Source organism: Carcharodon carcharias, chromosome 16, assembly GCF_017639515.1.
Source record: "Carcharodon carcharias isolate sCarCar2 chromosome 16, sCarCar2.pri, whole genome shotgun sequence".
Classification (NCBI taxonomy): Eukaryota; Metazoa; Chordata; class Chondrichthyes; order Lamniformes; family Lamnidae; genus Carcharodon; species Carcharodon carcharias.
This window is the reverse complement of record NC_054482.1, coordinates 71878975-71901457: the sequence shown is the minus strand read 5'-3', so window position 1 is coordinate 71901457 and position 22483 is coordinate 71878975. Positions and strand designations below refer to the sequence as shown.

Sequence of the window (22483 nt, the reverse complement as noted above, 5' to 3'; positions counted from 1 at the left end):
AAGTGATTTGCAGCAAACTTTCTTTAGGGTTAAGTGAGAAGTATTATTTATTCATATGTTCAAACCTAGGGGATGGTTGTCGCAACTACATACACACACAGAAGCACCCAAGAAGGTGTTGGGAAAGAAATGAGTTTTACTGCTAGGAATAACTTAGAACAAAACAAAGATAGGAAAACTAATTCATGTGAATGTTAGGGCCCAGAATGTCAGAGTCCAGTGAGGACTTCATGTAAAAGTTAAAACTCAGGCGGGTTCATCTGGCTGAAAGTAGGAAGCGCTGAGTCCCTTCAAAGTTGGTTATGACTCAGCAAGATGAGGTTAGCATACAAAGATTTGTTCCACTCTACAGACGATGGCAGGAATCCTTCAGAGGACTGGGCTTCGAGGAGACTTAGACTTGGTGCAGGCTTTGTTGTCAGCCTGGAGTCCTGCTTTGGTGTTGACAGGTTGGATATTAATAGCAGACTGCCCTGGGAGTCCAAGAATTTAACATTAAGACTTTCCAAAGGCCAAAGCAGCTTAGATCATGTGGTGTTGCCCATTGATTCAGGTTAACATTCAGTTTCTAAGCCTCTGCAGGTATAACAAGAATTGATGGCTCTCTCTCTTTGTTATAAGTCCAGGCTGGGGAGACAGACTATCTGTAGCTCCCTTGTTCCATTGATTATAATGGGTCCACACAAGGATAGATATGAGATCCCTCAAGGATGAGCTTTGAGCTTTGTCCTGTAATTACTGTTGGGAGTTTCCAGAACTGTAGCCAACTTGCAAATCATGTAACCTGAAGTAGCCATGTTTTTGGTCCAGCAAAGTCCATTTTTAAATAAGCAGCAAGTAAGGTTTAATTTAAGCAGTTTATGAATTCATGCCTTATGGACGTGACATTCTTTCCACCCTTTGGGGGAGAAATGAATTTTATTTCATGTTTTTTTGACATGTTCTTGCAAAAGAAAAGAAAGAAGTAGAGAGGTATACATTCATTCTCTCATTCACACTTGAAAGTCAAACACACAGCTATCAGCTGTAATATTAGTTCCCTGCTGCATTCTGAGGGTTTAACCTTGGGATAGGGAGTCAACTGTGACATTGTTCTTTCCCGCAATGTGGATAATTTTTAGGTCAAAAGGTTGCAAGAGCAAACTTGAGCAGAACAACCTGACGTTGGTCACCTTGAACTTTTCTAGAAATTTCAAAGGGTTGTGGCCTGTGTATACTAGGGTATCTAGGTGCCCATGGCGAATATAGATTTTAAAATGCTGGAGAGCTAGGAGGAGACCCAGAGTTTCTTTCTCGACCATGGAGTACCTTCTCTGGTGTTTGTTGATATTTTTAGAAAAATAACCAATTGAACATTCGATCTCAGAATCACCTTCCTGGAGTAGGATGGCTCCTACCCCTAGATCGCTGGCATCGATGGCCACCCTAAAAGGCTTACTAAAATCTGGGGCAGCTGGTATGGGTTTGTTTACTTAGATGGCTTTCAATTTAGTAAAAGCTTCTTGGTGCACCTCTGTCCACACCACCTTTGAGTTTCCTTTTAGTGCATCTCTTAGTAGGGTGGCTAGCGTGCTTAAGTTCGGGACTAACTTTTTTTAGAACCTGCATATGCCTAGAAAACACTTGATTTCCCTTTGGTTTTTTGGGAGTAGGGAAATCAATTAAGGCTTGTTCATTGGCTTTGTGGGGTAGCATGTTTCCCTGTCCCACTACATGTCTCAGGTAAGTCACCTTGACTGCAAACTCACTTTTTGCCAAGTTCACTATAAAGTTTGCCCTTTTCAGGCTTCAGAACACTGCCTCCAAGTGATCTAGGTGGTCACTCCAGGTATCGCAGTAAATGATCAAGTCATACAGGTACACTGCACAACTGAGTCCAGCTACTACCTGGTTTATCAACCCTTGAAAGGTTGCTGGGACATTTTAAGGCTAGAGGGCATGACCTTACGCTGGTTTAAGCCATCTGGGGTGACAGAGGCCGAGATTCTTTTTGCCCTGAGGGTCATGGGGATTTGCCAGTACCCTTTTAAAAGATTGAGTTTGCTGAGGTAGGCTGAGTGTCCCACCTTGGCTATACAATCCTCAAGATATGGAATTGGATAGGAGTCAGCCCTGGTTACGCATTTACTTTCCAGTAGTCAATGCAGAGCTGTTTTGATCTATCTGGCTTTGGGGCCAGTACAATGGGGATGCGCCAACTGCTCTGGTAGGCTCAGCTATGTCATTATCCAGCATGTACTGAATTTCCTGCCTGACCCGAGCCAGCTTGTTGGGGGAAGGCTTAGGATTTTCTCCAATATCAAGGATTGAGTGGCCCCTGTGTCCTGGAGCAGTACAATGGATTTTCTCGCATCCTGGCAAGGGTATTTTGAGGACACTGTTCCTGGGAGGGCAAAACTATGGCAGCTCTCAGGGATTTTGTCTGACTCGGCTACATAGGGTAATACCTTCAGAGGGGCTAGTTTCTGCAGTGAGGGTCCCTGCCTGATCTATTGCACCAGCTACCGGGATATCCTCCTTGGAACTACTCTTGTGGAGCCTAAAAGACCCATGGGCTTCCCTTTTAGCTTCCATCATTCAGGTCTGAAGCGTCCTATTTTGTTACAGTGGGAACACACAGGTCTCCGAGTGTTCTGCTTTCAGACTTGGGGAGCACTTCTTGCACTCTCATTTGTACCTCCTTTTGAGGGTGTAGCCCCCTTCCTCTCTAGTTCTCCCACCTTATCTTTCCCAGGGTTTTGGGTGTCGTTTGGAAAGGATCGGCCTGAGTCGCCAGGCCTATAAGTGAGGTCAAAGCTATCCATTGTGACTGCTGCATCCCAACCTGTGAGGATTTTCTGCTCCTCTCAAGTGCATTCTGAGGTTGAAGGGTCGGCAGTTTTTAAGATCTAGTGATACCAGTTCTTGTAAGTCATCGTAGGTGCGCTGTATTTTTAAAGAGCAGACCCATTGGTTGAATGTGATTTGTTTTAGCCTTTTGAACTCTAGTTAGGTCTGCGTGGGTTTCTTACGAGCATTCCAGAATCGCTGGCGATATGCCTCCGGGACTAATTCCCTTGGTCTGTTCATAACTAGTGGACATTTGAGGAGTCAGCACAGAACAGACCTCTCGGGCCTTCCCTGTCAACTGACCTTGCATCATAAGAGTCCAGATTTTTGATGGCCGTTGTAGCTGTCCTGCTACCTTCTCAAAAGTTGAAAAAATGGATTCTACATCACCCTCGCCAAATTTGGGAATGCACTAGTATTTAAGGGCTTCAAAGCTTGGTTCTGGGGTAGGGAGATTTGGACGGTTATCAGGTAGAGAGAGGTTTTCCCTCGCAGCTTCCATCTGCCTGATCTCTTTCACTTTCTGAGTAACTCCATCCCCAATTTTCAGAGTCCAAAAGCCTTTCCTTCTCTTGCGCTTCCCTTTCTCTCTCCTGAAACTCTAGCTTATTTTAAGCTTTTCCAGTCCAATTTTGGCTACAGGAAGTTGATTGGCTTCAGGTTTTCACTCCTCATCTATCTGTCTGATTGTGAATTCAGGCCTAAATGCTCAATCAGCATCTTGAGTAACTCAGTTCCTTTAATCCTACTGGCTAGTTTTAATTGTACCCCCTAATTACAGCTTTCAATTGTTCTGTGCTTAGGGATGCCAGTGTTTCGCCAGTTAAGTCACCTTGTTCTACAAACATCTCTGCATCAGAATTTGCCATTTTGCTCTAGTATTAGGGTAAGTGAATTTGCTGCAGTGGCTTAATTGTTTTAAAGATCATTTCAGTTGCTGAACTTTCCCTCCTGGCTTCCAGTTGGTTACTTTTAGTATCAGATTCAGTTCATTTATTAAATTTGGACTTTGGTTAAATTTTGGTTAATTTGTAAGGGATTCTATCTTGGACTTGAGGCCCCCAATTTCTGTTATGGACAGGGGAGAGAGGCAAACTGAACACCTTTGTATTTTGCACAGCCTATCTGTAAGCAGGGTGCATAATTTTTTGAAATAGACTGTGGCGTGTTTCCCCAAACCCTTTGTTTATGATGTCAATTTTAAAGTGACTCAGAGCAAATTCTCTTTGATTTAAATGATAAGTATTGCTTATTCATACATTCAAATCCAGGGGATGGATGTCACAACTAAATACACACATATAAGCACACAAGAAGGAGATAGGAAAGAAATAAGTTTTACAACTAGAAATAACTTAGAACAAAAAAAAACCAAAGATAGGAATATTAACTCAGCCCAGTGAGGGCTCCTTCACGTAAAAGTTAAAGTTCAGGCGGGTTCAGCCAACTGAAAGCAGGAGTTGCCGAATTCCTTCAAAGTTGGTGATGGCGCAGCAAGATGAGTTTGGTATATAGACACTTGCTCCACTGTGCAGACAATGGCAGGAGTCTTCCAGGGAACCAGCTTTGAGGAGGTTTAGACTTGAGGCAGGCTTTGTTGTCAGCTTGGAGTCCTGCTTTGGTGTTGACAGGTTGGATGTTGACAGCAGACTGCCCTGGGAGTCCAGAAGTGTAACATTAAAGCTTTCCAAAGGCCAAAGGAGCTTAGGTCATATGGTGTTGCCCATTGATGGGTCAGTTTCAGGTTAACCATCAGTTTCTATTTCTCTGCTCAAAACCCATTGTTCACCATAGGAGATAGATGGTGGCTATTAGCGCCTCTGTAGGTATAACGGTTCCAATGGCACTCTCTTTGATATAAGTCCAGGCTTGGGAGGCAGACCGTCTATTGCTCCCTTGTTTCAATGATTGTAATAGGTCCACACAATGATAGGTATGAGATTCCACAGGTAGAGGATTGAGCTTGTCCTGTAATTACTGTTGGAAGTTTCCAGAACTGTGGCCAACTTGAAAATTGTGTGGCCTGTAGAAGCCATGCTTTTGGTCCAGCAAAGTCCATTTTTAAATAAGCAGCAAGTGTTGTTTGATTTAAATAGTTTATGATCTCTTTCATGTTTTAAGGACATGGCAGTGGTATCGAGTTGAAAGAAAAGGTGAACAATACTGCGCAGATTAGTGGTAGGCCAGAAGATTGGGAAAACTTTAGAGACCAGCAAAAGATGACTAAAAAAAATAAAAAGGGAGAAATTGGAGGATGAGAGGAAACTAGCAAGAAATATAAATAACAGACCTTGAATATATTCAAAGTAGAGTTAGACAGATTTTTGATTGAAAAAGGGAGTCAAAGGTAATGGAGAAGGGTCAAGATCAAAGTAGAGTTAGACAGAATTTTGATTGAAAAAGGAAGTCAAAGGTAATGGGGAAGAGTCAAGGTAATGGGGAAGAGTCAAGAAAATGGAGTTAAGGTCTCAAATAACTCAGCCATCATTTTATTGAATGGCAAAGCAGGCTCGAGGGACCGAATGGCCTACTCCTGCTCTTATTTCTTATGTTCTGTCCCTCTTTTCAGCTTAAGTTGTAAGAGCTTGAGTTCAACACCAGTGCCAAAACATGAAATCAACTTATTTACTCTTTCATGTTCCAAACACTACCTGCACCATAACTGAGGTCACCTGTTCCCACCTCTGTAATATTACCTGGCTCTGTCTCTGCTTCAACACATTGCTAAAACCCTTATCCATGTCTTTGTTATCTCTGGACTTGACTGGTCCTGGCTGGCCACACAAGTTCTACCCTCTTGTTAACTTGAGATCATCCAAAACTCTGCTGCTCAAGTCCAGACTTATAGCAAGTACTGTCTGACGTACACTGGCACCTCAGTTTTAAAATTTTCATTGTTGTTTCTAGACTGCTGTATGGCCGCATCCCTTCCTATCTCTTCAATCTCCTCCAGGTCCAGAACCTTCCAAGATATAGGCGCTCTGATAATTTTGGCCTCTTGAGAGCTCCTATTTTAATCGCTGTACATTTGAAGACGATGCCTTAATTCTAAACTCTGAAATTTATTTCTTAAACCTCTTCGGCTCTCTATTTCGCTATCTTTCTTTCCTTCTTTAAGATATTCATTAAAACCAACCTTTTGGACTAAGGTAACCATTTGGTGAAGTGAAGTCCCTTCACATCGACACAGTAATTGGCTATCAACCAGCCTCAGTAAAATTGAATTCAATAGGAATAAGGGGGGAAACTCTCGACTGGCTGGAATACCAATTTCAAAGGAATGTGGTTGTGGTTATTGGAGACCAAACATCTCAGCCCCAAGACATCACTGCGGGGACTCCTCTGATGCACAGAGGTAGCAGTGTATACCATTTAAAAGATGCACAGCAGTAACTCAATACTCCTTTGACAGCACCTTACAAATCCATGACCTCTATCACCTGGGAAAAAAAGGGCATAGATACCTGGGAACACCGCCACCTGTAAGTTTCCCTCCCAAGTCACACACCACCCTGACTTGGAATTATATCGCTGCTGCTGGAATGTCACTGGATCAAATCCTTTGTTTCATAATGCTTCTTTGATGTACCTTAGGCTGTGTTACTATGTTAATGGCACTATAAACAAATACAAATTATTGTCGATAAAAGCAAAATACTGCGGATGCTGGAACTCTGAAACAAAAACAGAAAATGCTGGAAAAACTCAGCAGGTCTAACAGCATCTGTGGAGAGAAAAACAGAGTTAACGTTTCAAATCTGTATGACTCTTCAGTGCTGAAGAGAAGTAAAAATGTAATGAAATTTACATTGTTTAAGGGGAGTAGAGCAGGTGAAGCTGGGTAGAATGCCAGCGATAGGCGGGGGCAATGGAGAGATTGACAAAGATGTCATGAACAAAAGGACAAAGCGAATGTTAATGGTAGTGGTAAGGGCTAATGGAGGTGCTGATAGTGGCATCAAAGTAAGAAAACAGAATGTGATAATAGCAGCACAATGTTCTTTGAAAAGAACAACATGAACAAGTGACAGATGGCCCTTGTTGGGGTGGCCTGGGGGAAGGGATGATGGCGGGGAAAAAGATCAAAAATAGGATAAAAGGTGGGGATAAAACAATGAATAAATGAATAAAAATGAAAATAAATAGAAATAAAAATAAGTGGATAAAAAATAAAAATAAAAAAATAAAAATGAAAAAGGGGGTAATAAAAGGAGTGAGGAGAGAGTTCATGGTCTGAAGTTGGACCTAAGAGAACGGAATGCAGCAAGTTCAGAAAGAGACATGTTAGAGTGGGTGAGAGGAGCAGAGAAATTGAGATGGCTGATGTCACGCTGACAGTTCTCAATTAAAATATCAAGAGCAGGTAAGAAGCCAGAGAGAGGGGTCCAGGTGGAGGGAGAATACTGGAGGTAGGTGAAAGGATCCATGGAACGGGGGGATGACTCGTGCCAGAGAAGTGAACATGGAGATGCAGGCAGTGGAAGAAGAGTTCAGCATCATCTGAGCCCGAAATTTATTGAGCTGAGGGCGTAACGGTATGAAACTGAGTCCTTTGCTGAGTACTGAAGGTTCAGCATCAGAGAGGGGAAGTTCAGAGGGTATGGTGACTGTATGGTGATAGACTGTCCACCGATATTTATTACAAGCCCACCGACTCCCACAGCTACCTCGACTACAGCTCCTCACACCCTGCTTACTGTAAGGATTCCATCCCATTCTCTCAGTTCCTTTGCCTCCATCGCATCTGTTCCGATGATGCCACTTTTCAAAACGGTGCTTCTGACATGCCTTCCTTCTTCCTTAACCAAGGTTTCCCACACACTGTGGTTGACAGGGCTTTCAACCATGTCTGACCCATCTCCCGTGTCTCTACCCTCACACGTCTGCCTCCCTCCCAGAAGCATAATAGTCCCTTGTCCTCACATTTCACCACACCAACCTCTACATTCAAAGGATCATCCTCCACCATTTCCGCCAACTCCAACCTGATGCCATCACCAAACACATCTTCCCCTAACTTCCCCCAGTGTCGGCATTCCGTAGGGACCGTTCCCTCCAGGACACCCTGGTCCACTCTTCCATCACTCCCAACACCTCATCCCCCTCCCATGGCATCTTCCCATGCAAACGCAGAAGATGCAACATCTGCCCCTTTACCTCCTCCTTCCTTACCGTCCATGGGTTCAGACATTCCTTTCTCGTGAAGCAGTGCTTCACTTGCACCTCCTTCAATTTGGTCTACTGCATTTGCTGCTCCAAAAGCTGTCTCCTCTACATTGGAGAGACAAAAGGCAGACTGGGTGACCACTTTGCGGAACACCTTCGGTCTGTCCGCAAGTATCACCCAGACCTTCCTGTCGCTTGCCATTTCACCACACCCTCCTGCTGACATGCCCACATGTCCGTCCTTGGCCTGCTACAATGTTCCAGTGAAGCCCAACGCAAACTGGAGGAACAGCACCTCATCTTCCGATTAGGTACTTACAGCCTTCTGGACTTAATATTGAACTCAACAACTTCAGACAATGAACCCTCTTCTCTATCCTGATCCCTTTTTTTAACCCCCTTTTTTCAATATTCATTTTTATTTTTAATTTTTAATTTTTGTCCTCATTATTAATTATTTTCATTTTTATTCATTTATTCATTGTTTTATCCCCACCTTTTATCCTATTTTCGATCTGTTTTTTCCCACCACTGTTCCCTCCCCCCACCCCACTCCCACAAGGCCATCTGTCACTTGTTCATGATGTTCTTTTCAGAATGCTTACCCTTGTCCTGCTATTATCACATTCTGCTTTCTTACCTTAATGCCACTATTAGCACCTCCTATAGGCCTTACCTCTACCATTAAAACCCCCTTTGTCCTTTTGTTCATGACACCTTTGTCATTCTCTTTTTTGCCCCACCTATCGCTGACCTTCTATCCAGCTTCGCCTGCTCCACCCCCTAGAAACAGTATAGATTTCATTATGTTTTTACTTCTCTTTAACTCTGAAGAAGAGTCATACAGGTTTGAAACGTTAACTCTGTTTTTCTCTCCACAGATGCTGTTAGACTTGCTGAGTTTTTCCAGCATTTTCTGTTTTATTACAAGTTATTGTTATATTGAAGAAAAGTCAGAACAATAATTTTTTTTATAGGAAACCTTGGCCGTGTGGATTACATCTCAGAATTTGAATATGACCTGTTTATCAGACCAGACACTTGCAATCCTCGTTTCAGAGTTTGGTTTGACTTTACTGTGGAAAATATGAAGGAATATCAGGTAAGTACTTCATTTTTAAATCCTGCTGAATCAGCACTACTGTTTTGTACTCAGTTCAAAACATTCAATCAAAGCTTCTATCGTATGCCTGTTTTAGAATATAAACATTCTTAACTGAAAAAGTGGAAATATTAGGATCTTCCTGAGTACATTTGCAGTTTTTGGGACGCCAATGAACCATACAATTGATTTATATTTTAGGATATTTTCACATTCCTCACTACTTTAGCACAATGACAAATCTGTTATGTCTTGTGATTCCCAGAAGTTCAAAATAATCACACTTTTAGACACAAAATGCTGGATCTTCCTTTGAATGTATGTCACCATGTGCTGCAGACTGATAGTGTTGCTTGGCACTTGACTGTATTGCAGCAGTAAGTGATGTGGCATTCTGGATATACATATGTATCCAGGTAACAATATAGTTCCTAACTCTTTATATAACAAAATTAGCATGTTTGTTCTTTCCATCATGATCTCAGTAATGCTATGAATCAATAAATTCAAATTTAATTAATTACTCATTGGGTAAATAATGTTAAATCTTTCTTTTCATGTAGCGTCCTCATTGTCCGAAGGTTACTGATCAAGACTTATGCTTTTATTTAGTAGAATTTGTATGTTCATTTAGTCTTGATTGTTTTTATGTGGTTGGCTGAGTTCGCATTATGATATTGAGACAGTATTGATAACTAAAAATAGTAGATTCTAGTATTGCTCATAATGTGATGGAGCATATTTCACTTCATTTTCTATTTGCACTATGATGGAGTCGACACAAACCAATTGGCTGAAGGTGGCAGAGTTGCATGCACGGGGCATGAGAGACCAGAGCTTGGCTAGCGGCAGTGGTGGCAGCCATCTGTACCAGCCCCTGTCCCGAGGCTCAACGGCACTAGCTGGGTGGCAGTTGGATGTCATTTCTCAACAGGAGTTTGAGGGTTCAGGCGATCACATAACCTGGGCTGTAGGACACAAAACAGGTCCTAGTGACTCCAGGTAGTACAAAAAGGTGTTCACATGACCAGGTATACTGGAGAAGAGGCAGTTGGAAAGTGGTGAACATGAAGGCTGGAACTGGGAGCGGAGATAAGGGAAAATAAAGTTACTGTCGCTGTTTCAATTATTTTGAAGGAACTGATTAACCAGCACTATACAGTGTACAGGAGTGTAACTGAGTGTTCAGATAAAGGCGATCCTGGTGGATCCACTCCATCAAGATTGTCGTAAGCAGAGCTGAGGAGGTTCTGCAGAACTGTGCCCTTTTGGTGAAGACTGTGCTTGTGGAACTTGGGTTGAAGGGGAGCAGCTATCGGATGAGAAGCAGTGGATAATTCTGAGGAAAAGGAGGTGGAATTCTACCTGAGGGAGGCCAGCGTTTTGAAGGACTTGGTGGCTGAAGTTATTGCCAGATATGCTGAGTGGGCAGTTCAATAAATCTCTGAGATTTATCTTTGTATCTGCTATTTAAGGTGCAATTTATAGTTTATATTTACCATAATTTGCTGGTTAATTCATGTGTATTTTTTGTGGATTTTGGTTTGATTGTTAAAGTAAAAGTTATAAAAGTGAAATCTTGTCCACTGGTTTTCTCTTTGGGTTGTTTGGTAAATTTGGTTCTTTTGGTTTGTTGGTCTCCACAGACATCTTAAAGCACAGTGCAGTGTGTATTATTGTCAGGGCCACTGATTTGTTCTGAATGAATAAGTTAAATAATGGCTTTATTACATGGTATTTCAGGGCTTTTTACAGTATTTTTAGGATTAGATTCTGTAATACCTGCTTATATGGGGAAATTATAAATAGATGGCCTTTAAGATTTTATATTCCTTTTGTATAGTTAATTTTTTCTCTTATTTTCCAAACCCAGCAGGATGGCAGTTAATGTACTGGGTTGGAGATGCCATTTTTCAGATCTACTAAGCTCCCAATATGGTGGAAAGGTGTACACATTTCTGGCTGCCGTCATGCTGGATAGCCGGATGCTCTGGTGACAAGGGCGCATGTCCAAATGTTAAAAGTGAAGAATAATTTATTCAAGTTATTGTTCTGTGAGTGTTGCAGGTTTTGATTTTCAAAAGTTGCAGCACTTACCTCGTCACATGCTGAACTCAGTACACCATGGTGCTAACTGGTAGGAAGGCCCCTCATTGGCATTTTTAAAGGGATCATAGAGTAATTACAGGTTAGTTGCTGGCTTATCATTTCAGGCTGTTGCTTGACATTGGACACTTTTGGTGTGTTTCATCATTCTAGAAAGTTTACTTGGTCTGCATAGAGGAACATTTTGTGAGACTTGCACTAACATTTTCTAAAGAAATAGCTTGGTTGCGGTTTTGTGTGGTTGTCTTTGGGATGGAGAATGAAAGGGAACGGGAAGTAAGACCACAAAATAAAGTCAGCTGTGCAAGAGGGAAGAGGAGCGGGGAGGTGTGGGGGGGCACTGAATGGTAGGCACAGAGCGCAGAGAAGTTTTCCCTAAATTCACTATGGAAATTGTGAGCATATGTATGTTTAGAAATTCGCAATATCCACAGAGGGCATTTAGGGAACACTTCTCCAACATTAACTTCACCTGCTGCAATAACTCAAGCTTTGGCTGACCAGGACAGCTCAGCTCCAGAATTGTCCAAACATAGACAAGGGAGCTGAATTCCAGATGAATGCAGCTCCAACAAAGCTTAAGAAGCTCAACACCATCCAGAACAAAGCAGCCCACTTGATTGGCACCCCATCCACCACCTTAATGTTCACTCTTTCTACCAGCAGAACACATTGGCAACAGTATGTACCATTTACAAAATGCACCAAGGCTTCTTCAATAACACCTTCCAAATCCGTGACCTCTACCACCTAGTATAAGGGATAGCAGATGCATAGGAACATCACCATCTCCAAATTCTTCTCCAATCATACACCATCCTGACTTGGAACTATATCATGGTTCTCTTGCTGTTGCTGGATCAAAATCTTGGAACTGCCTTCCTAATAACTGGGTGTGCCTACATCATAAGGATTGCAGTGGTTGAAGAAGGCAGCTCACTGCTACCATCTCAAAGGCAATTATGGATGGGCAACAAATGTTAGCTTTGCCAGTGGTGCTCACATCTTATGAACAAATAAAATAAACTGTGGCTATGGCTGTCAAGGTCACTGTGGCCATCAACTTTTATCCCACTGGCCCTTATTGGGTTGCCACACAAGACATCAGCCAATTCTCAAATTTTGCAGTACGTTGATATACCAGAGAAGTCACTGAAGCTATCCATGCCAGATGGAATACCAACACCTCCTTTCCTACTGACAGAGCAAAACTGGATGAAAGAGACAGATCACCATGTTTTAACTGCTTAGCAGGCTTCCGAGGGTGAGAGGTGCCATAGACTGCATACATTGCCTTGGTTGCTCCCTAATATCAAGCAAAGTGGATTTCACTTCCTCAATCTATAGCTGGTTTGCGACCAAATGAATCATGCAGGTCTGTGCCTGTTATCCTAGCAATGGCTATGACTCTTATATTCAGTGCCAGTCATCTGTGCCACCTTTATTCTCATGAGGCTGCCAAGTCATAGGCTGGCTATTGAGTGACAAGGGCTAGTTACTTCAGAAATTTCTTCTTACTAGATAGTGGGAAAACTGAGGCTGTTTGCTTCAGTTCCTACCAACAACTCCCTGCCCTTGCCACTGACTCTATCCCTCTCCCTGAATCAGAATGTTCGCAACCTTGGTGTTGCATTTGACCCTGCCATGACTTTCCGGACATCTGTCTGCTCCATCACCAAGACTACTTTCATCTCCATAACATCACCCGGCTCCATCCTGACTCAGCTTATCTACTGTTGAAACCCTCATCCATCCTCTTGTTATCTCTAAACTTGACTATTCCAATGCTCTCATAGCTGGCCTTCCATTTTCTACTTTTTTATCAATTAAAGCTTATCCAAAAATCTGTTGCTCATATCATGTCAATCACCCTTACACGCATCACCCCTGTGCTCACTGACTTACACTGACTCATGGCCCATCAGTGCCTCAATTTTAAAATGCTCATTCATGCTTTCAAAAGGGAATTCCCAATCTACATCTCTGCCTCCCTACCTCTCTCTCCTTTAAGACTCTCCTACTTCTTTGATCAAGCTTTAGGCCACCTGCTCCAAATATCTCTTTTTGTGGCTCAGTGTCAATGCTTTTTGATAATGCTCCTGTGAAGCACTATGTGACATTTTACTGTGTTAAAGGTGCTATATAAATACAAGTTATTGATATTGTGCATGATCTTATCAGAAAGCAGGACTGCTCTTTTAGAATTTACAAATGTAGCTTGGGGTACTGCTGCTCAAACTGGAAGTTGACAGGAGCCACCTGATATTGAGGCTTGGAGCCAACTTGCTCCTTTGGGGTGCTCCATTCTTGGTCACAGCCTGTCAGCCCAATGCAAATACGGCTTGACCCTCCAAATGGACTGGATCTCCGTATAGAACTACTGGCTGCCCAACCTCATGGACTCTGCTTTTAAGCATAAAGAAGAGAGGAGCAGACGAGACTAATAGAAAAAGGAATAGTCTTGAGGCAAACCCAACTTTTGACAAGTTTTAAAATGTCTTTTTTATATCCATCCATCTAATCATTCGATGGTTAGCATGTAGACCTTGCTACCACTGGAAGTGGTTGAGGCAAATAGTTTGAATGTTTTTGAAAGAAAATTGGACAAGTAAATGAGAGAAAAAGGAACAGGAAAATATGCTGTCAGGTTGAGAAGAGATAGTTAAAATGGGAGCAAACTCATGTGGAGTATAAGCACCAGCTGGGCCAAAAGGCCTGTTTCTAAGCTGTACAGTATAACCATGACATTCTATGTAATACTGAATATTCTGCTTCAGCTCTTTTTGAAGTGATCGTTAGAAAAAAAGTATGGTTTTCCAAATTAAAGTTTTCATTGGTAACTAAATTTTACAGAATGTCAAAATATTCACATTCACTGGATTTTTGTATTTCAATACCTATTAGCTGAAAAGGTTGAAGTTTGTTTTGCTTTATATGTTTGTCCTTTTACTTTCATGTTCTGTTTCATCAGAATAGAAATTTACAATGGCTTATGACAGGAAAATTTCTTTTATGTATTGAAACTGGATTTTCCTCCACAATCCCACTGGGATGGCTGCCCCTTCATTGATAGCAACACGTTCATGCTTTGAGAATGGTGAGGGGCAGGGGTTCCCTTCTCAATTTCTTCATTACCATTGCTGTCTCCATCAAGCGCAGGAAAAATTTTTCAATGTTCTCGGGCCACATCACAGGCTCTCATGAGTTGCTCCCGGAACACTGTTACGTAGTCTAACGTGGAGACTTCCTCCTTCTGTCCTAAAAACCTCTCCTTGATTAGTTTCAGAGGCCCTCACATTTGGTGCCCGTAACCTAATTCAAACTGAGTAAAACCAGTGGATTCATTGGGTGAGTCTCTGGTGACGAACAGAAGAAAACCGAGTCCTTTATCCCAGTCATTGAGTTACACGTGGCAGTACGCCCTGAACATTGTTTTTAGGAATTGGTGGTACCATTCTAGTGACTGCAAGTGATATGCTGAGGACTTCCACTGGGCCATGCCCATGTTACCCATGACTTCCTGGGATATTTTGCATATGAAATTTGAGCCCTGATCTGACTGGACCTCGGTGGGCAACCCATACCTGGTAAAGAATTGGATAAATGCCCCCACCACAGTTTTGGCAGATGTGGTTCTCAGGGGAACAGCCTCTGGGAAGTGGATTGCCATGTCCACGATGGTAAGGATATACTGCTAGCCCCTTTTGTTTTGGGCAGGGGCCCCCCACAGTCTAGGGCAACTAGGAATGGGCAATAAATGCTGGCCCAGCCAACGAAGCTCACATCCCGTGAATGAATAAAAAAAAAAGAACCTTGCTGAATGGTTCCCCAAAAGCTGGCATGGGAATCATAGGTGCTAGTTTTATTGCAGGCTGGGGTTTTCCCACATCCTGGTAGATATGGCAGGTTCTTCAAAACCTTATGACATCCCTGTGGAGGTGTGGCTAGTAAAAATGCTAGCTGATGCGGGTTTGGGTTTTGTGTATGTCAACATGCTCAGCCATTGGAATTTCGTGAGCCAGACATAATATTTCCCTATGGAAACTTGGTGGCACCACCACCTGGTGGATCACTGTCCATTCCTCATTTGCAAGCCTGCGAGGGGGTGTCCATTTCATCATTAGCACCTCCTTTTTAATGTAGTAGCATTCAGGGACTGCTCCTGCCTCAGCTTTAGTGTGGGCAGTCTGAGCTAATGTTTTTAACAGTGGGTCAGCTTGCTGGACCACTAACATGGAAAATCTATTTATTATCTCTTTAAGGTCTTCTAGACTCCCAAGAAAGGTTTCAGATAACCAGATCACAGGGTCTTCTGTTTGCAGTGCTACTTCAGCTTCCTCTGACGGAGCTTATATCACCACACAGTCAGGGAAAATGCCAGGCACTTTCCCCTGCAGTTGTTCTGTCTCCCTGACCTCAGTTGGCTCCTCTGAGACCACTGGAGATTCTATTACCTTTGACCCCGCCAGGTCATTGCTGAGGCCCATGGTCATTGGTCCTGACACAAGGTTGCACTCCATAGGCAGCTGGTATAAGGGTATGGGCATGTACCTTCAATCCCCTTTACTAACATCTTTTTGCACTTACTGCACTCTCTGGTGAAAAGGTCATGATTTTTCCCAGCAGTAGAGTTTGGCTGGCCCCTTTAACCTGCAGTAGTAGGGATCAGTGTTGGACTGCCCACTTTAACTGTTGTGCTAACCACTCAAAAGAGATAAAGAAGGCTTTCACTTCTGCTTCATCAAACTTATGAATTAAATGAGCAAACCAAATTCCCTCAGCCCTTAAGTCTGAACTGCTGGTGTCTTCAAGGGACATAAAAGGATTCCTGTCTCTCAGCTCGAGCTGTTTTAGTTCAAACTCCCTTTCCCTCTCTCTGTCCTGAAATTCTCTCTCTTCTCTTGGTGCTCTTTCCTGTCTTTCCTCTTTCTTTCTTTCCTGAAATTCTAATTTTCGCTGCCCCAATTTTAATGTCTACTGCTACTCTATTCGTTTTGTTGTCCTCAATTTCCACCTGTAGACCATTGGCCACCCCTTTTAAAATTTTGGGTTTTCTAGCTTTCGGGTGAAATTCTAATACTAAGTGCTTCACTAGCTCTTTCAACTGTTTGAGGGTCAAAACTGCTAAATTTTCATAAGTAACATCCCTTCTATCTGTAAAAACACTGGCATTAAATGTGGATGTTTTTACACTTTAGTAGGGTAGACTCAGGTAAACCTTCTTGCGTTTTTTTCTAAATTGGTTTCGAAGGAACAATTTACTTTCCCCACTCTAATTCTTTTGTCTGTGGGAAGTATTCCGACACCGAGCCCCCAGTTTGTCACAACCGGTCCCTGGGCGAGGTCCCCCATTTGTTAACTTCCCGAATGCGGCCCCAATTTTGTTGTGCTCCCGGGTGAGGAGGAATGCGCTGGTTCCCCTTCTATATTCAACTGCCTCGGATGGTCGCAACAGGATATTTTAAAAAGGACCCCTTCCCATTGTGGATACCTTTTCCCAGTCCAAATGTATTTTTTTTTTTAGAAGGAGCCAATTTATCCAGGCTTTCTTGAGTCAAAGAAAGAGTAAGTTTATTAGTTACTAAAACCCAAGAAAAAATAATAAAAAATGCAACACACATACACACAGATCAGAAATGAGAAATTAAGAGTTCAAATAAAAGTTTAAAAATATATATTAATCAGTTTTTGGCTTGTCCATGAGTCATAGATGGTGGCACATTGCGAATGTTAAATTGGGCAATTCCGGTAGAACTGACTTTGGCAGTTTCGCAGTTAGTTTGGAGACACTTGGTTCTGTAGGGTGACTGAAAGGAGGTCCTTTTTCCTTTAGATTGTGGCTTCTCCTGAGCTTTGCTTCCAGCAACAAGGAGAGAGAGAAAGAGATCCTTTTGCCTGCAAGCTGCGGTGGGGTGGCTCTTGTTCTTCTGCTTGCTGTCATACACAGCACACCAGCACACAGTGCTTTTTAACTGATTTTTCCCTGTGTATTCTCATGAGGGGAAATAGTCATGTTGGATCCATCTCAGAACTATTTATAAATTCTGAGATATAAGTTAACAGGAAATTGATTTTGGGGTTACTGCTGAGATGTGCAAATCAGTTTTTTGTTTCTGCAAGCACAGGGGATTAAAGTTCAGTCTTTTGCATCTTTCCTATCTCCCTTTTAAGTGCCTCTGATTGAAGATGGCCATAACACCTTTTCAGGTGGGACATTCCAAGTTCTTTCAGGGCAGGTCTGTGAGTATAATCCACATAGGAATTTTCCAGAAAATGGTCACTTTGTATTATCAGCCGTCTTTTGCTCAGTGTTCTTGGTTTTATTTATTTATAAACACACAAGTCTTTCTTAAAAAGTTCAATATGCTTGTAAGTAATTTGTGGCTGTAATCGGCTTTTCATGACACATTGCAGAAACAAATTATCTGATAATGATCACATTGCTGTTTGTGGGAGCTTGATATGCACAAATTGGCTGCTGTGTTTCCTACATTACCACAATGACTGCATTTCGATGGGCTGAGTGGACAATTGCAAACTGGTTTCATGACGCCGTGAAATCAATTTCTGGCCTTCACTTCATATTGTCTGCTCATGCTGTCGAGCACGCCCTACGCCAGCAGGCGTTGACGATACCGCCCAGACATCTAGGAATTCAAATATATAACGGGCAGGATTTTACCATCGGCGAGCAATGGTAAATTTTCAGGAAGGCGGGGGGTGCAGCAAAATCATCTGCGGGTCCGCCGACCTGTCAGTGGCCACTCGAGGCCATTGACAGGATCAGGATCAATTAAACAATTAAACGACCTGCCCATCCAACCAGCGGCGGGATGAGGTTTTATGTAGGGTTTTAAAAATTGTAATAAAGTTGTTATGGAACATGTCCCAACTCATGTGACATTGTCACATGAGGGGACATGTAAAGGATTTTTTTTTCTCTATTTTAATTATTTTTAAAAGTCGAGGCAATCTCTCTGAGGCTGCACTTAGCCTCAGGGAAATGAGTGTGCTCTTTCGTGCGCATGCCCAAAAGAGCGCACTCTCGATTTTAGGGCTTTCCCCACCGCCCACACAGGGAGCGCATAGCGCTTCCCTGCGGATGTCACGCTGGGGGGCCTTAATTGGCCTGCCCATGTAAAATGGCAGCGCGGCCCGCGATTAGGTCAGCTCCACCCGCCCGACGAACAGAAAATTCAACCTAATGTTCCTAAAGTGCAAGAGCAGGCAGACAAACCATAAAATGGACAATTGAAATTGGGGTTTAATAAATTACAAGAGTATTGAAGTACAAGTACAAGAGTAATGAAGTAGTGATGAGTTTACATAAAACTTTGGTTAGGTACAATTTATGTACTGTGTGAAATTTTAGGCACTCTATTACAGAAGGGATATTCAAACTATTGAGAATATGTCAACCCAGATTCACTGGGATGCTACCAGTGATTGGAAACTGTAGCTCTGAGGAGAGACTTGGGTAGTGGGACTATTTCCACTGGAAAAGAGAAGGCTAAAAAGAGATTTAATAAAATTTTTAAAAATTATTATGGCATTTGATAGTGAATAGGACTATTTCCTCTGTATAGGGAGTCATTGATTTTTATAGCTAAAGAAGAGAAAGGACATGGAAAGCTTCTTAACACAGAGGGTTGTTGGAGGATTGAATGCTTCACCATAAGAATTGGGTGAAACAGAGATCGTTGCAACTTTTAAGGGAAAATTGAATCAGCATTTGAAGTAGAGGAAGATACAAAGTTATAGTGTAGGCACAGGGCAGGGATTGGCCTAGAATTAAATGTGCTATCCCCACGCTGTTTCTCGTGGCACCATATAGGCCTGCGCCGATTTCCCAAGAGCAAGAAGCACTGCCGGTCACGACCTGCATGGCTGCAAGATCAGCCACGTTCAATGTCACTGCTGGGTTTCCTAAAGTGCAAGGTGCCATTGACTACACTCATGTAGCCATAGAAGCTCCCAGGGAACAGCCAGCTGCATTTGTAAATCATAAAGGGTTTCACTCCTTGGAAGTACAACTGGTGTGTGACCACAGGAGAAGAATAATACAGATTTGTGCTCATTTCCCAGAGAGCTGTCATGACACATACATATTGTGCAACTCACAGCCCCCAGAACTTATTGAAGCCCTAGCCCAGGTTGATGGATGGAACCGTTGAGCTCCTGCTTTGGCTGTGGCCTAGTCCTTGGATTGTGATGACCTGTAATGAAGAATAAAAAGAGTCACATTAAGGCTCATTATAGTTTGAGCGTTTCATATTTCCGCATCCATTCGATGTGCTCATACGTCACCACCAAGATGGTTGCTTCTTTCTCCTCCTCCCTGGCTGATCCAACCTCACCATCTGCGACCAATTGCTTTCCCTCTTCGCCAGCGATCTCTATCACCTCTGCCTCGGCTGCTGTGAGGAGCTTGGGGTCAGGAACTCCTGTTGTGCATCTACGTGGAAAATTGCTCAGGTATGTCATGTCCACACAAAAATCAGGACAAATCTAACCCGGCCAATTACTGCCCCATCAGTCTACTCTCGATCATCAGTAAAGTAATGGAAGGGGTCATCAACAGTGCTATCAAGCAGCACTTGCTTAGCAATAACCTGCTCACTGACACCCAGTTTGGGTTCTGCCAGAGCCACTCAGCTCCTGGCTTTATTACAGCCTTGGTTCAAACATGGACAAAAGAGCTGAACCCCCAAGGTGAGGTGAAAGTGACTGCCCTTGACATCAAGGCCGCATTTCACTGAGTATGGCATCAAGGAGCCCTAGCAAAACTGGAGTCAATGGGAATCAGGGGAAAAACTCTCCACTTGTTGGAGTCATACCTAGCACAAGGAAAAATGGTTGTGATTGTTGGAGGTCAGTCATCTCAGCTCTCGGACATCACTGCAGGAGTTCCTCAGGGTAGTGCCCAAGGCCCAACCATCTTCAGCTGCTTCATCCATTACCTTGCTTCCATCGTAAGGTCAGAAGTGGGGATGTTCGCTGATGATTGCACAATGTTCAGCACCATTTGCGACTCCTCAGATACTGAAGCAGTTCATGTCCAAATTCAGCAAGACCTGGACAAATCCAGGCTTGGGCTGACAAGTGGCAAGTAACATTCGCGCCACACAAGTGTCAGGCAATGGTCATCTCCAACAAAAGAGAATCTAACCATTGCCCCGTGATGTTCAATGACATTACCATCACTGAATTCCCCCAATGTCAACATCCTGGGGTTATCATTGACCAGAAACTGAACTAGACTAGCCATTTAAATACTGTGGCTACAAGAGTAGGTCAGAGGCTAGGAATACTGCAATGAGTAACTCACCTCCTGACTCCACAAAGCCTGTCCACCATCTACAAGGCACAAATCCGGAGTGTGGTGGAATACTCCCCACTTGTCTGGATGAGTGCAGCTGCCACAACACCTAAGAAACTTGACACCATCCAGGACAAAGCAGCCTGCTTGATTGGCACCATATCCACAAACATTCACTCCCTTCACCATCGATGCATAGTAGCAGCAGTGTGTACCATCTACAAGATGCACTGCAGGAATTCACTAAGGCTCCTTCGACAGCATCTTCCAAACCCATGACCACTATCATCTAGAAGGACAAGGGCAGCAGATAGATGGGAATACCACCATTTGCAAATTCACCTCCAAGCCACTCACCATCCTGACTTGGAAATATATTGCCATTCCTTCACTGTTGCTGAGTCAAAATCCTGGAACACCCTTGCTAACAGCACTGTGAGTGTACCCATACCACATGGACTGCAGCGGTTCAAGAAGGCAGCTCACCACTACCTTCTCAAGGACAACTAGGGATGGGCAATAAATACTGGCTCAGCTAGTGAAGCCCACATCCCATGAATGAAAAAAATAATCTCCTCTCCCTGGCATTGTGGGTCTGCTTGTCTTGCATGACAAAGAGTTAGTAACATGTGAGGAACTCCTAATCCCCCCTGGCTGCAAACATCCCCATTACACATACTGTCCTGTCATTCACGTGTTGCATCCAAAAGCATACATTGCAAACTTCCACACCCTTTGGCCTCAATTTTCACGTGGCACTAAAGCTGATCCTGCATTTACTCTTCTGGCGTAGCTGCCCATTCACAAAGGTGCATTACTGCGAGAGACTCATGTTGAAGATGCATCACTAGCACTTACCTTTGCCAATTGGAGCAGGTCGTTGACCCATTTCCTGCACTGATCCAGATTCAGCACATGACCCCATGGGAGTTCACATCTTCTGCCAGCTCCATCCCTCTGGCAGGAGAGCCTTTCTATGCCATCTTCAGGAGAGAGCACTTCCCGCCTTTCTCAGACATCGAGGAGAATGTGCAGAGAGACATTGCTGAACCGTGAGGCTGGTCTTTTTCGGCAATCAGACATCTTTTCCAAGCATGTGGCACTCTCAAGCAGTGGAGCAAACTGTCAGTGATGCACAGCCTCCTTCGAACAGGAAGTTCTTTAATGGACAGCATGTAGATGCTGGATTGTCAGTTGACAGCAGGTTCACCAATGAAAAGCTTCCTCTGCTGCTAATTCACACATACTTAGAACTTTAATTATAATCGTATGGGAAAACACAAAAAAGAGAGAAAGTGTAAGTGACACACAGATCCAGTTATGATATTGGGAGTGACATGCTGCTGACAAAATCCCGACATAGTACGGTGGGAAAGGAAACCCCCATGGACTGCAGGATGCTGGAGTTCAAGATTCAAGATTAAATGAGGAAAAACTTGAGAAAATTGGGGATTTTGTTTGAATAAAGACGGTTTCAAAATATGACTGTGTTACGAAATTAAATGGTGCTTCCATTGGGTGGCAAATTGATAATCAAGTGGGATGGGCTGAGGGTCATTACTTGAATAATTAAGAGGAAGTTAGAAGATCTTTTTTTCACACAAGCAAATGAGCACGGAATGTTTTACCATAGGTAGCTATTGATGCAGCACCTATAACAATTTAAAGTGGAATTAGTTAAGTATTATGTAAAGTGATATAGGGAATGGAAAAAAGTCAAGTAAAATTACAGCAGATATTTACAGTTGAGATAGAATTATCATAGTAATGGCTTCTTTTGTTGCTGTAATTTATGATTATGCAAAGTTAGTCCAGGTGAATTGTTTTGTTTGGTGAAGGGTTCATATGCCAAAATATTTTCATCCAAAGAGTATAGATTTTGGAATAAATTTTGAGGAAAGGCTACTCAAAAGACTCAACACACAGTTAGCTGGAAAAGAGATTGAGAATTGAGGAATATG

At 42.9% G+C, this 22483-nt stretch overlaps 1 protein-coding gene across 1 annotated transcript in view; it reads left to right on the top strand.

The window, feature by feature from the left end:
• Nucleotides 1-22483, top strand: part of agbl4 (AGBL carboxypeptidase 4) — a 1082368-nt gene that overhangs the window by 78255 nt on the left and 981630 nt on the right. The window contains exon 4 of the mRNA XM_041207821.1: nucleotides 8973-9097. Within this exon, the coding sequence (XP_041063755.1) occupies nucleotides 8973-9097 (125 nt within the window). The remainder of the gene's footprint in view (nucleotides 1-8972; nucleotides 9098-22483) is intronic.